Source organism: Cygnus olor, chromosome 9 (assembly GCF_009769625.2).
Source record: "Cygnus olor isolate bCygOlo1 chromosome 9, bCygOlo1.pri.v2, whole genome shotgun sequence".
Lineage (NCBI taxonomy): Eukaryota > Metazoa > Chordata > Aves > Anseriformes > Anatidae > Cygnus > Cygnus olor.
Window position 1 is genome coordinate 9,145,165 of NC_049177.1, and position 15,829 is coordinate 9,160,993.

Here is a 15,829-nt window from a genome sequence, read left to right on the forward strand (position 1 = left end):
TAGTATGAGATCCAAATGAACATAGAAAATTTGGCAAGTGTATGAGAAGTTATTCAGAAGACTTAAATTGGTATATTTGGGGGCTACTGCAATGTCTGGTAATTCACTAAGTAGAATTTAATGTTCCCACCAGCTGTGTGATTTGGGGAGCAGTCAGTAACATGAGTTCCTGTTCTTATTTCTTTTGCTGTGCAGCTCTTTGGCGACGTCTGCTACAACTGCAGCCACGTGATAGAGGGAGATGGTAAGATTTGTTCCCTACTTGTTTTGGGTCGCTGTCCCTTTTCCATTTGTTAGTGCAGCTGTTGCAATCCCACAGTTGCAAGGCACCAGTGTTTCTTTACACATCTGGCCTCATTTGAATTTGGATACAAATCCAAATTCAAATAATCTGGCAGTTTCCTTTTATTTTGTGCTTTTGCTTTTGCAGTGGTATCAGCTCTTAACAAGGCCTGGTGTGTGAATTGCTTCTCCTGCTCCACCTGCAACATCAAGCTTACACTGAAGTAAGTCAGTGTTTATAGTTTGACCCTGAGGCAGGGTATCAGCTTGGGGTGCCATGAGCCAGTGCCCCTCTGAAGGGCGATGTACTACTGACCCACAGAGTAGTAATGCTTTTTCTCTGTGGGAGTGGGTATTTTCAATCCCTTGGATTTCAGAACTGCAAGAGAACTGGGACTCAACATATTCTCTACTTCATTTTCCTTCTGTTCATGAAGGAAAAATCTGTTCTGTGAGAAGATTGAGTAAGAGGACAGCTCTACAGAAGGAAGGCTTTAAACTTTAAGTAACTGCCTGTCCTGAAATACCTGTAGCTTCCATGGCTCCTTAGTCATCTGTATGCTCCCCTCACAGACAGTACTTGCAATTGCTTAGATTAGCATAATATTTTCTTTCAGATTAGTTACCCCAAATATGTAGAAGAGGAATAGAAAACAAAGTGATCCTACATTTTCTTTTCTCAGGTTCAAACCCCTTAACCTGCTATGCTGGATTGGCCCTACCGGTCTTGCATATGAAGGAGCTCTAATTCATCACAAAGGGGACCTTTGAAATTATATTTCCATTCCAAGATAACATTGTTATTCTAGGCTGTTAAGTACAAATGCATAGCAAAATCTTGCTCCTCACCAAGCTAGCAATACTAAAGACCTTCATTCCCTGATTAAAATGTCATCTTTATACTTGCATGACCAGACCAGGAGGTGAGGTGTTTTACAAATGCAGTAGAAAGCAAGCAGCTGCATTTATGTAGATGCACGCAGACTTGATTTAGTCAGGGATATAGTTTGAAAATAGTGCTTTAATAGCTCTCTGTTCTTTGTGTTAAAGGAATAAGTTTGTGGAGTTTGACATGAAGCCTGTATGCAAGAAATGCTATGAGAAATTCCCACTGGAGCTGAAGAAACGCCTGAAGAAGTTGTCGGAGCTGGCATCCAAGAAGGCACACCCCAAAGCTCTGGATTTAAACTCAGCTTAAACAGGTCTGTCAGTCTACTGACTGTACTCTTACAGTCATAAGATGCTGCGCACAGCAGCTATTGATGTCAGAGAGAACAAATGAACTAAGAACAAGTGAAAGAACTAAGAACAAGTGAAACCAAAGATAAGTAGTACCTTCCCCTGCTTCTGGTAATGTGGCTTGCATCTTTACTATCCCTTTTCTCAAGCAGTTTTCTATTAACACTGGCACAAAGAGCAGTTTACAGACTGGTTATTAATTTGCTAATAACTTTTTTTGCCTTTGTTGAGCTGTACGCAATCTTTCCTTCTTCAACTGAACTGTACTTCTCTTTCCAGTCCTCTATAGTCTAAAGAATTTGGAAATACTGGTTGAGTGTAGGGGTGGAAGAAATGTGTGGTTTGCTCTTTTTTTTTGGTTAAAATATAAATATTTCTCTTCTTACCCTGGGCGAAGACTTTTTTTTTTTTAAATATCCAGGCAAATACTCTGAAAGCTGTCACTCCTTGCTACATGCAAGATGCAGTAGTCATTGTCCAGATTCCTCCTGAGCATATATGGATGCTGTACAGTCCTTCTGGTTTGCAGGTTTACTGAGTAAGCCCAGAAGCCAATAGTTATTGTACTTGATGGCATCTACATTGCCTACTTGTCTGACTCAGGACCAATGATAAGGCAGCTGAAGAAGTTTTCTTTGCTGCTTCCCTATTCAACAGTAAGAAGATTGCAGTTACCAAGGCCAAGTCAGCTTCTTCAAAATAGTTGGGCTCTCCATGAGGAGGAGGTGGCTATGGAAAAGGACAATTATTTTTTTTTAGAAACTGACACTATAATTTTCTCAGTCTGTTCTCTACTACATCATGGCTACTAGAGCTTCCAGTGGTCAACACAAAGCATGTCCTGTCCACTGACACAGCTGATGTTTCTTGAGGCAGTGTGGCTAAAGCTGTAGTCATTCTTTTGCATGATGAAATCCAGTTTATAATATGGTATTAATTTAAGTGCTTCAGTTTCAAATCCAGTCCTTCTCACCTTATTTGAAAGGTGAGAATAATACTCTTAGGTCACTATCCAGAAAGCGTAGTTACATGAAGGAATTTCTAATATTTAGAGTTGATAGCAGATGCAATTTTGTGGAGAAAAAATAGTAAATATTTTTCTTAAATTTTTCAACCAAGTAAGAGTTACCCATCAACTTTCTTCTTAAGACCTGAGTGTACTTAAAGAGAGGACCTCAGACTTCAATCTGTACCTCTTAAGAGTACAGTTTTGCTTCCAGGTTTCTTTCTGCTCGATAGTTTTCCCTGTCACTAGTGCAGTTTCACTGGTCCTACTGCCTCTGCTAGTACAACCCAAAGTGCTGAGAAGCGTATTGGTTTTGAACATTCTCAGTACTTCTTTAAGGGTGAGCCATCAGCAGAGATGTTCTGAGTCCACCTGTGAGCTACTGAGACCTTTGGAGGTGTGTCCTGTGGTTTCCTGTGCTGAACTTAGCTGAGCAGCCTGAGAATCCCTTTCCATGAATATTTGGAGACTATCTGCCCTTTTTGCAAGGTGAACAGGATGGAAGGCACTGGAGGACTGCTGTCCCATGTGTGACTTAAATCTGCCAAAAAGTGTATTGTTTAGTAGGTCAAACGAAGAAAGCAGTTGGGTCTTGGCAGCACCCTGCAGCCCCAGGTGAATTAGTTAGCAAGAAATTAAAGCTTCCTCACTTTTGGCGTGTATGAGCAGCAACTGGGTTGGGGCAATAAGCTGCCTTAAAATTGCTCTCACTGCCATCATACTCTGCTCAGCATGGATCTACACAAGATGATAGCTAAAGCACTGATAGCTGTTAACAAGTGTGCTGTAGCCACTACCCATGAAACTGCACCAGCAATATATCATAGCAATGGTGAGAAATTCTGGTTAACTGTGTGCAGGTAAGAATCCCACCATCTCTTAGATACTGGTTTTCCTAATTCAATTTCCTTCAGCTGCTTTGCTTTTTTGTTGTCTTAATCTACCATAAGCTCTTAACTGGGGTATACTGCATCCACTGTAACACTTATGAGGGGATAGGCTTTAATCTGATGGTAGAACTCTTGCATCGTCTTCTGACCAATGTGCACTGCAGATTACACTAATAGTAGCTGCTTTTGTCACTGCTTTAGGAGAACGTGCGACTTGTCCCTGTTCTCTCACTAGCCTTTAAATGGTCTTTTAGTTAAGGGCACAAAGAGCAGCATGTCTTTTAGTGCAGTAGTATGTGGCCACTGAAAAGACTGGTCTTGTAAGCCTATTCTTTGGCATTTGGTTGACACAGTAAAGCACAAAACTTCAGATCTAGGTGCAATTCACTATGTTACACAGATTCTTCTCAGCACAAAGCATGGAGGTCTGTTCCTATAATCTTAGTCACAGGCCACACCTAATGCCAAATCTGAGCAGCTGTGTGTCTTCAGCTTCCTGGGAAAATGGTGGAAGAACACAAAGCTGCATGCTTACTAGTAAATGCAGAATGGCTGTTTAGCTGGCAGTAGGAAATACTCTTTTAGTGGCCACTCAAGTTCAGCAATGGAAAATGCATGCATGTAGAGGCAAATGGAATTACTACTGCAAGTAGAGATTTAGTGTGTCCTCTCACTTTGTCTCATGTTAGAAATTCAGTAGACCGAATAAGCTTCAGCTTTCAAAGGATAGTCGATATCATTTTCATTCATAAGCTGTTCAGTTCTTTACAATCTGGATTTTGCCCTTATCTTCAGAGCATTTCTCAAAATTAGTGGAGGGAAAAAATCATAGTCATTGATCTCTATAAGTAGCATATTGTGACGATATGTTAGCATCTCTTAAATTATTACTTTTTCACAATTACCTTTCTTATCCTGCCATGTGCAGAGATAGAATAATTAACGTTACTCCTGTACCTTTCGTGAGACAGTGGAATTGAGGGAGTAAGAGAAATAATTATAAATACTTTGAAGAAGTGCATCTTCCCTTTACCTTTTTGAGTCTACTTTTTTAGAAAATAAGTAGAAGATAATGCAGACTTAAAAATTCTACTTAGTGTGTTGACAGGCTGATGTTTTTTTTTTTAAATAAAGTCAAGGTCTTGGTCAGAAATAAGCTGCATGCTTTTTTCATTGCTGTAAATAGACATTCTGACCAAATTCATCCTAGGTGTCATACCACTGGAGAGCATAGATTTATATCAAGGCTGAATTTGGCTCAGAAGTCTATACTGACTAAAAGCTGTTGTCTCATTATATACATTTATAGTTTACATTCATATTTATACTGAATTACAATGACTAATATTCACTGACTACACTTGAAAATGGTTATGCTTTTAAAAATCACAGCATGTGAAGCTTATTTGTATTAAAAGGGTATGTTAATCACTTGCTATCTTTCTTTATGGCAAACTAATCTGCTATCTAGGGTTTCCATCCCAGCCTTTATTTTCACAACAGTCTGTGCAATGTATGCAAATGTCCAGCCTTCTGTACAGAAAGCTTCTAGATGTTGTGTTTTGTATTAGATGATGTGACTGACGCTTTTAAATCAGTGGTTAGATGGTGAAGGAATAGGTTGCAGACAAATGTAATAAATGCAGTTGCACTAGTCTGTAAAGCACCATTAAGTGCTAAGGATGGCACAGACTGAGTAAAAGAATTAGCAGCTATTAGTCATGGTTCAGGCCTTTATGATAAGTGTAGATTCTGCACAGTGTGGAGCTCTCGTTTTATCACACATTGCTTATGCTGTCTAACCTAACATGTGACTGTGGATTGAAATACTGTAATACTATACCTGTTTGTGTTCCTGTAATAAAGTTAATTGTAATACATTTTAAATCTTTGCACAAAAAAGAAAGAAAACCAAGTTGTATATAGTACATTTACAATTGCAGTGCTGACCAATGGAGCATTACACGTCATGAGGAGCTCTGAGGATTGCCCAGATCTGATTCAATGTTGTGTTGTGTTGAATTTTTTGGATGTGTTGCTTCAATGGTGATGTGTTAATTGATGAAGATGTGCAGAAAAGGGATATCATTCTCTTACAGGTTATGCCATACAATTTGTATTGCATATATGAAAAGTAGATGAGATGCTATGATCATTTACAGACTGTAGTGGACAGTTTTAAGTTGCATCGATCTGGATTGAATACTCACTTTTCATGTTGAAAAAGACATTGTGGTTGATTTTCTGCAGTTTATTTAAAAACCAGAAACAGTACATTTTGGATGCAAAATTTCTTTTTGTACAGGTGAAGTATTGAATGCTTCTCACTTACAGTCAGTTAGATCAGACATAAGATGACAAAACAACTCAAAAGTCATTAGTCTTAAAAAGTTTCCATTGCCAGCAATGGACATTACAGCAGGAATATCTAATTGCTTGCAAAATGATCAACTATTCTGACAAGTGTGGCACTCATTTATATGCACAAAGAGGATGGGGCTCTTCCCTGCCATGCATGTACAAAACTCCAAAACAAGGGAAACAAGGGAACCATTGTGCATACATTGGCAAATTAGTGAGAGATCTAGCAGAGCTGCTTTTCCAGCGCTGCCAGATCGTGTCTCAAGGAACTTGGTGTAAATGGTTTAAGACATGTCCATGTTTCACCACATGCAAAGGAGGGCTTGTCACTGAGGAATGGCTGCTTGTTCTCTGGTGGGGTAAGCATCTAGGCTTACTGTCACTGCGGTACATATGCTTTACGTGCTCTGGTTCCTGACGGTCCAACGCTGTGTTTTTACTAAGGTCTGTGAAAAAGCGCTGAATCAAATTACCACTCAGTGCCTGAAGCAGGAAACAGCTTTAATTTTGCTCGATCTTTTCTACCATTCTTGTCTTGTGAATGAGTGTCTGCATAACTCCAAGCTGAGAACATTTCTATATAGCAGAAATATGTCTCTTTTCAACAGATGTCTGTTAGACTGAGTTCTTCAGTTCCAATTTGCACTGAATAAGCATATCTATAACTTGAAATAGGAGCAACTGAGTAGAAGTAATGGGCCGAAAATCCAGATCCATTTCAGAGTTTGTTTATGTTTAAGAGAAATTGCAGAGTAGAAAGCAATTATTAGTTTCTGAGTGTTTTATGAATTGTTGGAGAAAGAAAACTATTTAATTTAACCAAGGCAGTGATAAACTAGTGGACAGCCCACTAATTTAGCATCGCACAGGAGTGACATTTATATTGTGACAGTAAATGGTTGTCATAGTCTACTGTAACTTCAGTACATAATCTAGTGGTAAAAGGATGAAAAACATTATCTTGCCTTTCAGGCTGTCCTATTATCCTTCTACTAAAGGGCATTTATCCACTTTTAGAATTTCCAGTACGAAGGAAAAGATGTTACCTTTATTTGCAAATTATGCATTTGGTAAGAGTGTAAGAAACTAAGGGGGCTTTTCTGTCCAAAAGGAAAAAAAAATCTGTTAATGTGTCTCTCTCTTTGAAAATGGAGGAGATCTGGAGTATTAGATTAAAATAGAGCTAAATGTTCTCTGAATCCAAAGACTGAATGGAATTCTAATACTACACCTAAGAAAGAGAAGTGCTGAAGATATTTGAAAGCACGTGCTCTGTGGAGCTTCTCTTGTGGTAATATTTCAGCAGCACAGTTCAAATTCAGTGTGTGATCAGAAAACTGATCAGCAAGATTAATATTTTTTAAATAATTTTTCTTCTGGGAGATGAAATTACAGGTAGTTTGGCACTGATGTAGGTCATGGATTCTGTTTTTGCTTTCAGGCTGGGAGGCTCTTTTGCTTGTTTACAGCATTCATTAGCACACGTACATAGGATGTTAATAGGTCATCCATTTTGTAACCCTGTCAGAAAAGAAAGAAGTCTTAAGTCTCTCAAATAGCCCCATAAGCAAAAATAACTGTCATTTCCTCTCTGTTTGACCTTCTTAGATACTTTACTGCATGGATGATGTCTATTCCAACAGCTATTGCTGGTTTTATAATTCTTTATCTATTCCTCCCTCCAGTCTTCCTTTCATAGATACAGAAAAGTTTATAGAGCACAGCTCTACTGGCATTGTTATATCCTCGTCGTTCAAACCGAAATTTGACACTGTAGCTTGACATCTTGTACTTAGGAATCCAAGGGTTTCTGTGAGAGAAGTTAGACCTTAAGTGTTTTAAAGTTTTCTTCACAATTTTACCTTTTACCTTTAAATATCAATACAATGATGCTTGTCTGAGTCTGAACAGTCTGATAACAGTTCTTAAAGAGTCGGTACCATTCATTTAAAAGAGGAAAACCTTACAAGATGTTGTTGTATAGCAGATTAAACCACAGAAGATGAAAATCCTCTTACGTAGTTTTGTGGATAAGTGCAGTCGTTCGTTTTTCCCAAACAGAGAGAATTTTGATGTATGGGAAAAACTTGGGAATTTACTATTTTTCTTCATTTCTGTGGCTTGCTTTTTGCATCAGATAGCATTGCATAGCACTGAACTGGTTCTAAACTGCAGTTATACTGACATTAACAGTAAATGTTTTTGTATCTGCACTGGTTTTAATGGTCTGTTTTGGCATCATTGTTCTGTAACAGGTCTGGATTTAAAAGAAAAAAATAGGAAGCTCTTGTCTGTAATTTAACAAAATCCTTCTTACCAGAGATGTCTCACATAAGATCCGGTTTCCTCGTACCAGGTTCCCTATTGTCATGTGAAAGTACGTGCTCCCACTGCTCCAATTGGAGATTTTGTTAAAGGGATAAACTGTTAAAATTTCCTGTAAGGAGAAACAAACTGATTTAACTGAATTGTGCAATGTTTCTCAAATGAATATAGGCTGTTATATACAAAAACCTGTAGAGCAAAAGCATTCTATGCAGTGGATCAAGGTAGGTCTCGCATCCACACTAGTGGTATATGGTATTCTCACCACACAGATGTGTCTTAATCACTCTAAGAGACTTCCTCTTATTATGTTTTTTTTTTCCTTCCTTAGCCTACTGCCATCATATTTACAATAATCTAAAACTCACTGGATATGTATTCTCTTATGAAAAGCAAATAGTGATACTTATAAATGTTTTTGCCTGGGAGCTTGGTAAGACCAGACAGTTTGACTAGGTTAGAGGGCTGGTAAACACCATCATTTGACATGATCTTTTAGATAGCTTGTGTTTCCTGCAGAGCATTTTTCTGAAGCAGGCTCCCTAGTATATCATCCATCAACCTGATGCTACCATTTTGTGTAGGTCCATCATTATTACCATCTCTTTTTTCAGAGACACTCTACACTGTTCCCTTTTCAGTGCAGAAACTGCAAAGAAGTGATCTGAGGCTATAACATTTTCTTCAGTTTGTCGCAAAAAATGAGTAGAGAGACTGGACTCTATCCTCTTCTAACATTGAGGAGAAGGTCCTGTTGCTGTCTCTAAATTAGGAGTGTCAGTGAAACCCTTGTTTAGATTCTTGAGAAGCAACTGTTACCTTTGTCTTCTGATGTATCAATGAGACTCCTTGCTTGTTGATTGCAATCAGCACAATATCTGGGAAATTTGGCTCGGAGGTTTGCTATAAATGAGCAACAGAGCAGAAAATAAACAGAAAACATGAAAAAATTATCTGTATTAGGTGTGGTGACACACCTAACGGCGCCCAGCACTGCTTGTTCTCTTTGCCAAATAAACACTGAAACTTGAAGCTCTTCAGTATTATGTAACTATTGTTAAGGATGACTTTTCTTGGTGTATAATTATGACTTGAGATATGTAACTCACTACTATAAAAGCAGAATCAGGTCCATTATTTCCTAGGTTGATAGTAGGCTTAATGGTTGGTTGCAGAGTAGTCTGGTAGGAGTGTAATGAGGAGAAATTAAAGGTAAAAAAGGGGGAATGATCCCTGCAGGTATACAAAGTCAGACCCCAGAAATAGGAGATTGGGCAGCATTTTGTTGTGGAGAACAATGACAAGACAGTATCTATATAACGCTCCCCCCGCCCCCATTTGCTATGTAGTCATAATATTGGGTATTACAACTGGATATAATGGTATTTGTACTACGACTGTGTTTTACAACTGGTCATTCCTCAACAGTGCATGTAGCAGCATGATTTCTTTGCAGTGTACTCCTACGTTTGGCAGTTCTGCCCCTTCCAGAACCAATACAGCCAGTAAGTAACAGGCGTTGTTCGGAAGGGATAAAGTACTTATCTCCCCATTTTCAAGGAACCGCATTTTCCTCAGGGTATGATGGGAACCCAGTTTTATAATGAATTCTCACACAGATACTTTATTATGGTCAGTCCATATCTCCTAGTGCTGGTCTACTACCAAAGCTGTTCATACAGGCCTTTAAACCTACCTTCACCTCAAAGAAGGCTGATCCAAATGTTGGCCACCGGTATATTATTTTCAAGAAGGCAATCTTGGCCTCGTCCACAGTTTTTTCTTCATGTTTGCTATATGCTGCAATAATGCTCTGTTTAGAAGAAAGGATACACAGCCGAGTCAGCTGGAGACAGGCACGTTTCCACTGTCTAGCATTAGCACTAGAGAAGGCATCAGACCATCAGCAAGGTCAGTCTTGTGCCCACAGCAACAGAAGACCATGAAAATCAGTCGCCTACCATGCCATGGGGCAAAGTGGGACCAGAACCTCCCCAGTGTTTCTTACTAATGAGTTGTGTGAAGGAAGTCCAGGAGCTCAAGGGAACAGATTCCAGGGCAGAGAGGCGGTAGTAGTGTTCCCAGCAGACATAGATCTCATTTTCTACTGAAACATTTAGGGGGGACCCTCCCTCTGTTTTTGAAGTATGTGCTGAAGCTTTCTTGCCTTTTGGTGAAGAAAAGAGCCTTTTGCTGTGAGTAGCATGTACACAGTGCAAGGTCACTGACTTGCTGGCCAACCTTTTAAATATTTAGCATGTCTTAATTTTCGGTTTCTGTACAAGGTCCTCAAATCACCACGCCCATCACTGACTTTCAATATCTAATTCTTCTTCTGGACATAGAAAAGAGATTAATATGTCCAAGAAAAATGCACATCTCAAAGCAGTCCCAGGCATGCAGATATCTTTCAAAGGTTTGGTAGAGATGATGACTGCATCTAGATCATAAGTGGCAAAACAGCATCACTCTACAGTGCTTTCAAAGATTCATATCAAAAAAGTAGTGTGGATTGATGTATTTCTTCTCTCATAAAGCTCTATTAAAATAGTAAGAATAATAAAAGCCTTAAGAAGTGCTTTTTCTTACCTTCTTCCACTCATCTGCTGAGATTGCTCGGAGCAGATTGTCTGGCACCAGCTCCTTCAGGATTTTGGGGATGATTGCCAACTGTGTGCGGTCATTGTTAAAGCGCACTTTATAAATCAACCCTGCCAGCTGGACAGCTTCGTCCTTGGAACATTTGTGGTAGCCTCTGAGGTACTTTGGCAACTCCTGGAAGAGACACGCTCTGAATCCAGACAGAAAGGGCTGAAGCAAACACTGACTTATGCATACTAAAACTCTGAGGTCAGGGTGTGGGTCTCACCAAGCACATTCCAAGGGCATTCCAAGAACTTTTGGCTCCTTCTGGAGTTTCTCCATACAGTCATGGAGGAAAATGAGCGTGTCCAAGGAACAATTAGGTTAAGGAGCTGTGCTCTTGACATAACTGTATAGCTAAGGCATGAACAATAAAACATAAATCTGCTTCGGAGTCTGAACTGTGCTCCCCAGAGGTGTTCCTCCGGAGGCTTTATAATGTAGGCCTTGGTGAGTGAGAGGGTAATACTCCAGCAGGCTTACTTTTTCGGGAGTATTTCTTGGCTTATTGCTGATACATTTACACTTTAGGGAGCTGGTTACCTGGTGGTAATGAAAAATTGAATCAGCTTTCAGGTCCTTCCCAGGAGTTACGTTCAACCACAGCTTTCTCATGAAGTACACTTCATAAGCCACAGACATAGCAGCCCCTAAGGAAACAACATCTTGTCATTGTCCTCTGTGTCACTGTAGAGTTCCACAGTGAGTGGAACTCCAGTTGTGAGTTTCTTCAGAAATACAGTTCTGCTTTTAATAACAACAAAATTACAAACAACAACAAAAACAGCACAGAAAAGGACATTTTAGATGGCCAAGGAATTGTGACTAGTTGTCAGTTCCTGGACACCCATCATGCAGTGATCTGAGGTGCAGCATTAGACTCTTCAGAGGTGGATGAATAATTGAGGGTCCTAACAATATGAGCGTTTGTTATTTCTTGCTGCTTGTGACAGCTATTTGCTGATCTTCAGCACACTTGAATTACGTTACAGTGATGCTGGTACATTCCCCAGTGGATGTGTTTACAGAAATGAACTGTGATTTAGTGCACTGACATCTTTATGCTGTGTTTTTCAGAGATCCTAACAGCTGCATCAGGTGTGGGGAGAAGAGGGAAGCTAGAAAGTCTTAGATACCTAGTGCTTCTGGAAGTTGAACCTCACTGTCCTGAAATAAGCAAAGGTCAGGGTCAATGAATATGAAATTTGAGGCAAGTTTGAGTTTGCTGTAGATTTCAAAATGCAAGTTATACATGGGGGTGAAGTGGAAAGAATTGCTGTCATTACTGTTATATTTTTTTATGCTAAAAACACATTCCTCTAGCAATACAACTTGTGGTCTGGTTATCACCAGGTAGTAATGCAGACAGCAATTTTCTAATGACCAAAGGAATGGGAATGACACTCTGTAAAGAACCTATTTACATGTATTGGCTGATACTTGATCTGGCAATGTATGAGCCTTGAATTATAAGCAGGATCAATCTATCTAACATGCATACATCCAGATGTGTGTTTTGGATGCAACAAGTCAAAGAATAATTTGTACCAATTTAAAATTTATGCAGAAATCCTCAGACAAGATATTTTGGTGTTTCTGACAGCCAGTGGCTGGCTGCATGAGGTCACTGGATCTTAATGCTGGTGCAGGCAGGAACTGTGTATGTACAAACAAAAATGGTACTAAGACAACCTTGTCACACATTTGGCAAGATGGAATAAATCCTACTGGGTAAATTTGCTGCTTTTCCAGTTCAACACATCATTTCACAAAGGTTCTTGTCGTGCTGGTACTCCCCTTACCATCTTTCACTGGTTTATTCCTCCTGTTCCAATCTGTCACCTGCCTTAGCGAGTCAAAGAAATAGTCTGCTTCATTCTGACTGATCACCTGGAAGACGCCAAACAATGAAGGGGAGAAAAGAAGGATTAGTAGATTGTATAAAATACTACCTGTGCCCACATACGCAAGTATTTTCTTTCCCTTTCTACAGCAAGACAGCACGATCACAGCAGGAAAGACAGAGGCAAGGGATAACAAGTGGAGAAACAGGAGAAGGAGGAGGACTTACACGATTTCCGTTTCATATGGGAAGGTTTATTCCATCTTCTGTTGCTTTTTTCCTTCCAACCTCCTTACTGAAGTCAAGCTGAAGATGCCTACCTTATCCTAGCTATCTCATAATAAAATATTGACAGATACTGGGTTCCTCTTCTCAGGAACACAGCACATCAGAAACTCCCTGTGCTTGGACTCAGTATTGCTTTTGCCACAATCACAATCCTTAAGCAGTTCCAGAGAGAAGAGACCTCTCAGCAAAGCAGCCTACCCAGACTTCAGGGAAGGCAAGTTTTGGGAAACTAGAGAGCAACAACTGGTGCTGGTCAGCCACTGCTTTCCCTAAGACTAGTGAGTACTGCAGATATACAGCGTATCTCTTGGGCAAAGCCTGAGTTCAGAAAGGCTGAATCCAGCAGTATGCAACATGCAGTTTGCTACCATCCTAGCAGCTGCAAGAAAAGCTATGTCCTCTGCTTTTAGTACCACGTGTGTACCAGTAGACTGATAGAAACTCTGCATCTCCATCCAGCTTCTTCAGGAGACTCAAGTGTCAAGTGCTAGAATTTCTAGACTAGGTTGTATCCCTTCAGCATGACAGAAGCAGTAATGACTGGCTCTGTTGCTTCATTTCATATATGGTTACTTAGGTAGCCTGGAGGAGAAGTAAGAGAGGAAGAGGGGGTCTGGCTACCCTGCCATAGCTGAGAAAAGTTACCTTGTCCGCAATCTTGACAAAGAGGCTGAAGCCTTCCCAGGAGCTCAGCTGTAATTTGGAAGCGATGTTCTGACACAGAGTCCGGATTTTGGTATTTGTTCCCACATCAAATGTCTGTGAGATAACAAGACTTTAGTCACAAAGAGGAGAGGAACAAGTAAGAACACTGAATATCTTGAAACGTGTTCCTGCATAAATACATCATGGCTGGGAAAATGGTCAAGGCTGGGAAAACAAGTAAGTTCTCACCTCTTCTGTTTCATTGGGGAAGCAAATCTTGTGTGAGATCTTGGTGTTATTCTGTAAGATGGCCTCAACCTCCACAGGATGAGGTGCCCACTTCCTGGAGCCATTCCTGGAGAACGCCACCACCAACATAAGAGAGATCAGTGCTGGATGTTTTAGGAGTTAAACAGTGTTTCTTCCAAACAACAGATTCCATTTAAAATGCTTAGCTCTGTGACATGGGGAGGGCTCTAATGGACCTGTGCCCCAGTGCAAATTCATTGTATTAGGAGCAGAAACTGAGGAGCTTATTAGCATGTATATTACAAGGCTGTTCTACTCTGCAAGGAGGCTGTATGAATAAGGCACCGTCCTAACCAGTACCAGCAATCCTGTGTATTCAGCGGCTGTTTTCCTTACTGTTACTGAAGTGTGAAGATAGTGGCCATTTTATTTTAACTCTTGCATCAGCTAAAAAATTTGCATACAGATATAAAATGAATATTACAGCTCAGGATACAAGTATTGGAAAAGTTTGGACAGCTGCTCTAAGCATTATGGTTTATATAAGAACTAGCATGTAACCACTGACTCATGAGGTGCTGAAGCTGCACAGTCCCAGTTCATTGAAATTATATCTCAGAATAGAGCTGTCCTTTAACCAGAGGAACTGGGCCTAGAGTAGGAGTCGTGCAAAAGCCGTGGTATGGTTAAAGTGGGGACAAGCCTAGCACGTTACCTTCCACGGCTGGTCTTTTCCTGTCCTCAGTGGCATAGGGCAGGCTGTTGGGAGATGTTACATACTGTAGCCTTCTGCACCAAACTCTTCTCTCACATGGAGTCAAGCTCTTAGGAGGAGAGCTTAGTCTGGCATCCAGCTTTAGTTATGTAGTTTTGGAAACACTTTTTTCACCAATCAATAAAGTAGCAGTTGGAGAAGGAAAACCTGACTGTAAACCCAAGTTGAACAGTATGTGTTTTGGTACTGCACAGGCCCTGTATGGAGTGTGGACATCGCCATCTATTCCTGGACATGCTGCAGAGGGAGGCCACAGGAGACCAAGGATGTGCAGCACCTGGGCTGGAGGCACAGGGCCATCTTCCCTTGCAGCCTCAGCTAGGAATTCATTGCTAAAGAAATATCTGCTTAACACCCATCAGAATGCTCTCTGTTTCCCTAGCCAGAAGTCTGGGGATGAAGCAGTAAAGCTTCGTGTTTGTGGAGGAAAAGGTGTACTTAAGGGCTCAGTTGGCTTCCACTCTGTGTAATTGTAGGTCAGTCCTTTGAGCTGTCTGCTCTCCCCTTTCCAAGGAAAGCAGGTTACTCATAGGGAGAAAAAATAAGAGTGGGTGCAGGAAAGCAAATGCTCTCAGAAAACAACATTTTGTCTTTGTTCCTCTTCCCCTCCCCCAGACTCCAGATTTGGGGCAGTTTAGCAAAGAGATCTCTCCTCCAAAATAATCCATTATGCTTTCCTCTCCCTGGTTCACCACTCTGAAGAAGCTCTATACAGCTCAACAGGGCTTAGAGCATGAATAGCATATGATATAGGAAGGCGGGAAATTTTCAGTCTTCTCCATGGAAAGAATAATGAATAGCATTCCTCGCCATGCATTTTTTCATGCATTTCAAAGGCACATTCATTGTGCAGTGCCAAAACTTATCCACTGCAAGGGGGGCAGCCACTGTGTTAGCAAATTCCTTTCAGTTTGCGTTACTGGACTTTTCTTTTAATTCTTGTAGCTCATCACTGTCTAAGGAGTAGCACTGCCATATGGCCATGCGAAGTGGCTTCCACTCCCAGCAACACAGAAATGATGGCCCTTGCATCGCACTGAATTGCACCCATCATGCAGAGCTGCAGAGCTTGGGAAGCACCACAGGCTGGACGCCCTGCTGCTCCAGCCCTCACCAGGACAAGGGTAATGCTTAGCACTCTGAGAAGTGCCCTGGTGTGAACAACCATGGAAGTCTCAGGGCTTTGCTCATTTGTGTTTCTTCAGAGAAAAGAAACTGACTGTGTTGATCTTTTCCCGGCATGGATCTGCTTTACTTCACAGAAAACCAACAGCCACATTAGC

At 40.6% G+C, this 15,829-nt stretch overlaps 2 protein-coding genes across 9 annotated transcripts in view; one reads left to right on the forward strand and one right to left on the reverse strand.

Annotated features, from left to right (window-relative positions):
- LIMS2 (LIM zinc finger domain containing 2) overlaps positions 1-5,297 on the forward strand; it is a 32,739-nt gene extending 27,442 nt beyond the window's left edge. For all 7 annotated transcript variants that reach the window (XM_040567621.1, XM_040567620.1, XM_040567622.1 and 4 more), the window contains exons 8-10: positions 196-244; positions 431-506; positions 1,333-5,297. In XM_040567621.1, the coding sequence (XP_040423555.1) occupies positions 196-244; positions 431-506; positions 1,333-1,480 (273 nt within the window). In that variant the 3' untranslated portion in view covers positions 1,481-5,297. The remainder of the gene's footprint in view (positions 1-195; positions 245-430; positions 507-1,332) is intronic.
- The window catches only part of MYO7B (myosin VIIB), a 50,001-nt gene continuing 36,014 nt past the window's right edge, over positions 1,843-15,829 (reverse strand). For both annotated transcript variants that reach the window (XM_040567630.1, XM_040567629.1), the window contains 9 exons: positions 13,772-13,877; positions 13,523-13,636; positions 12,549-12,636; positions 11,290-11,396; positions 10,693-10,878; positions 9,800-9,916; positions 8,923-9,006; positions 8,096-8,215; positions 1,843-7,299 (listed from right to left, as the gene is read on the reverse strand). In XM_040567630.1, coding sequence (XP_040423564.1) covers positions 7,216-7,299; positions 8,096-8,215; positions 8,923-9,006; positions 9,800-9,916; positions 10,693-10,878; positions 11,290-11,396; positions 12,549-12,636; positions 13,523-13,636; positions 13,772-13,877 — 1,006 coding nt within the window. In that variant the 3' untranslated portion in view covers positions 1,843-7,215. The remainder of the gene's footprint in view (positions 7,300-8,095; positions 8,216-8,922; positions 9,007-9,799; positions 9,917-10,692; positions 10,879-11,289; positions 11,397-12,548; positions 12,637-13,522; positions 13,637-13,771; positions 13,878-15,829) is intronic.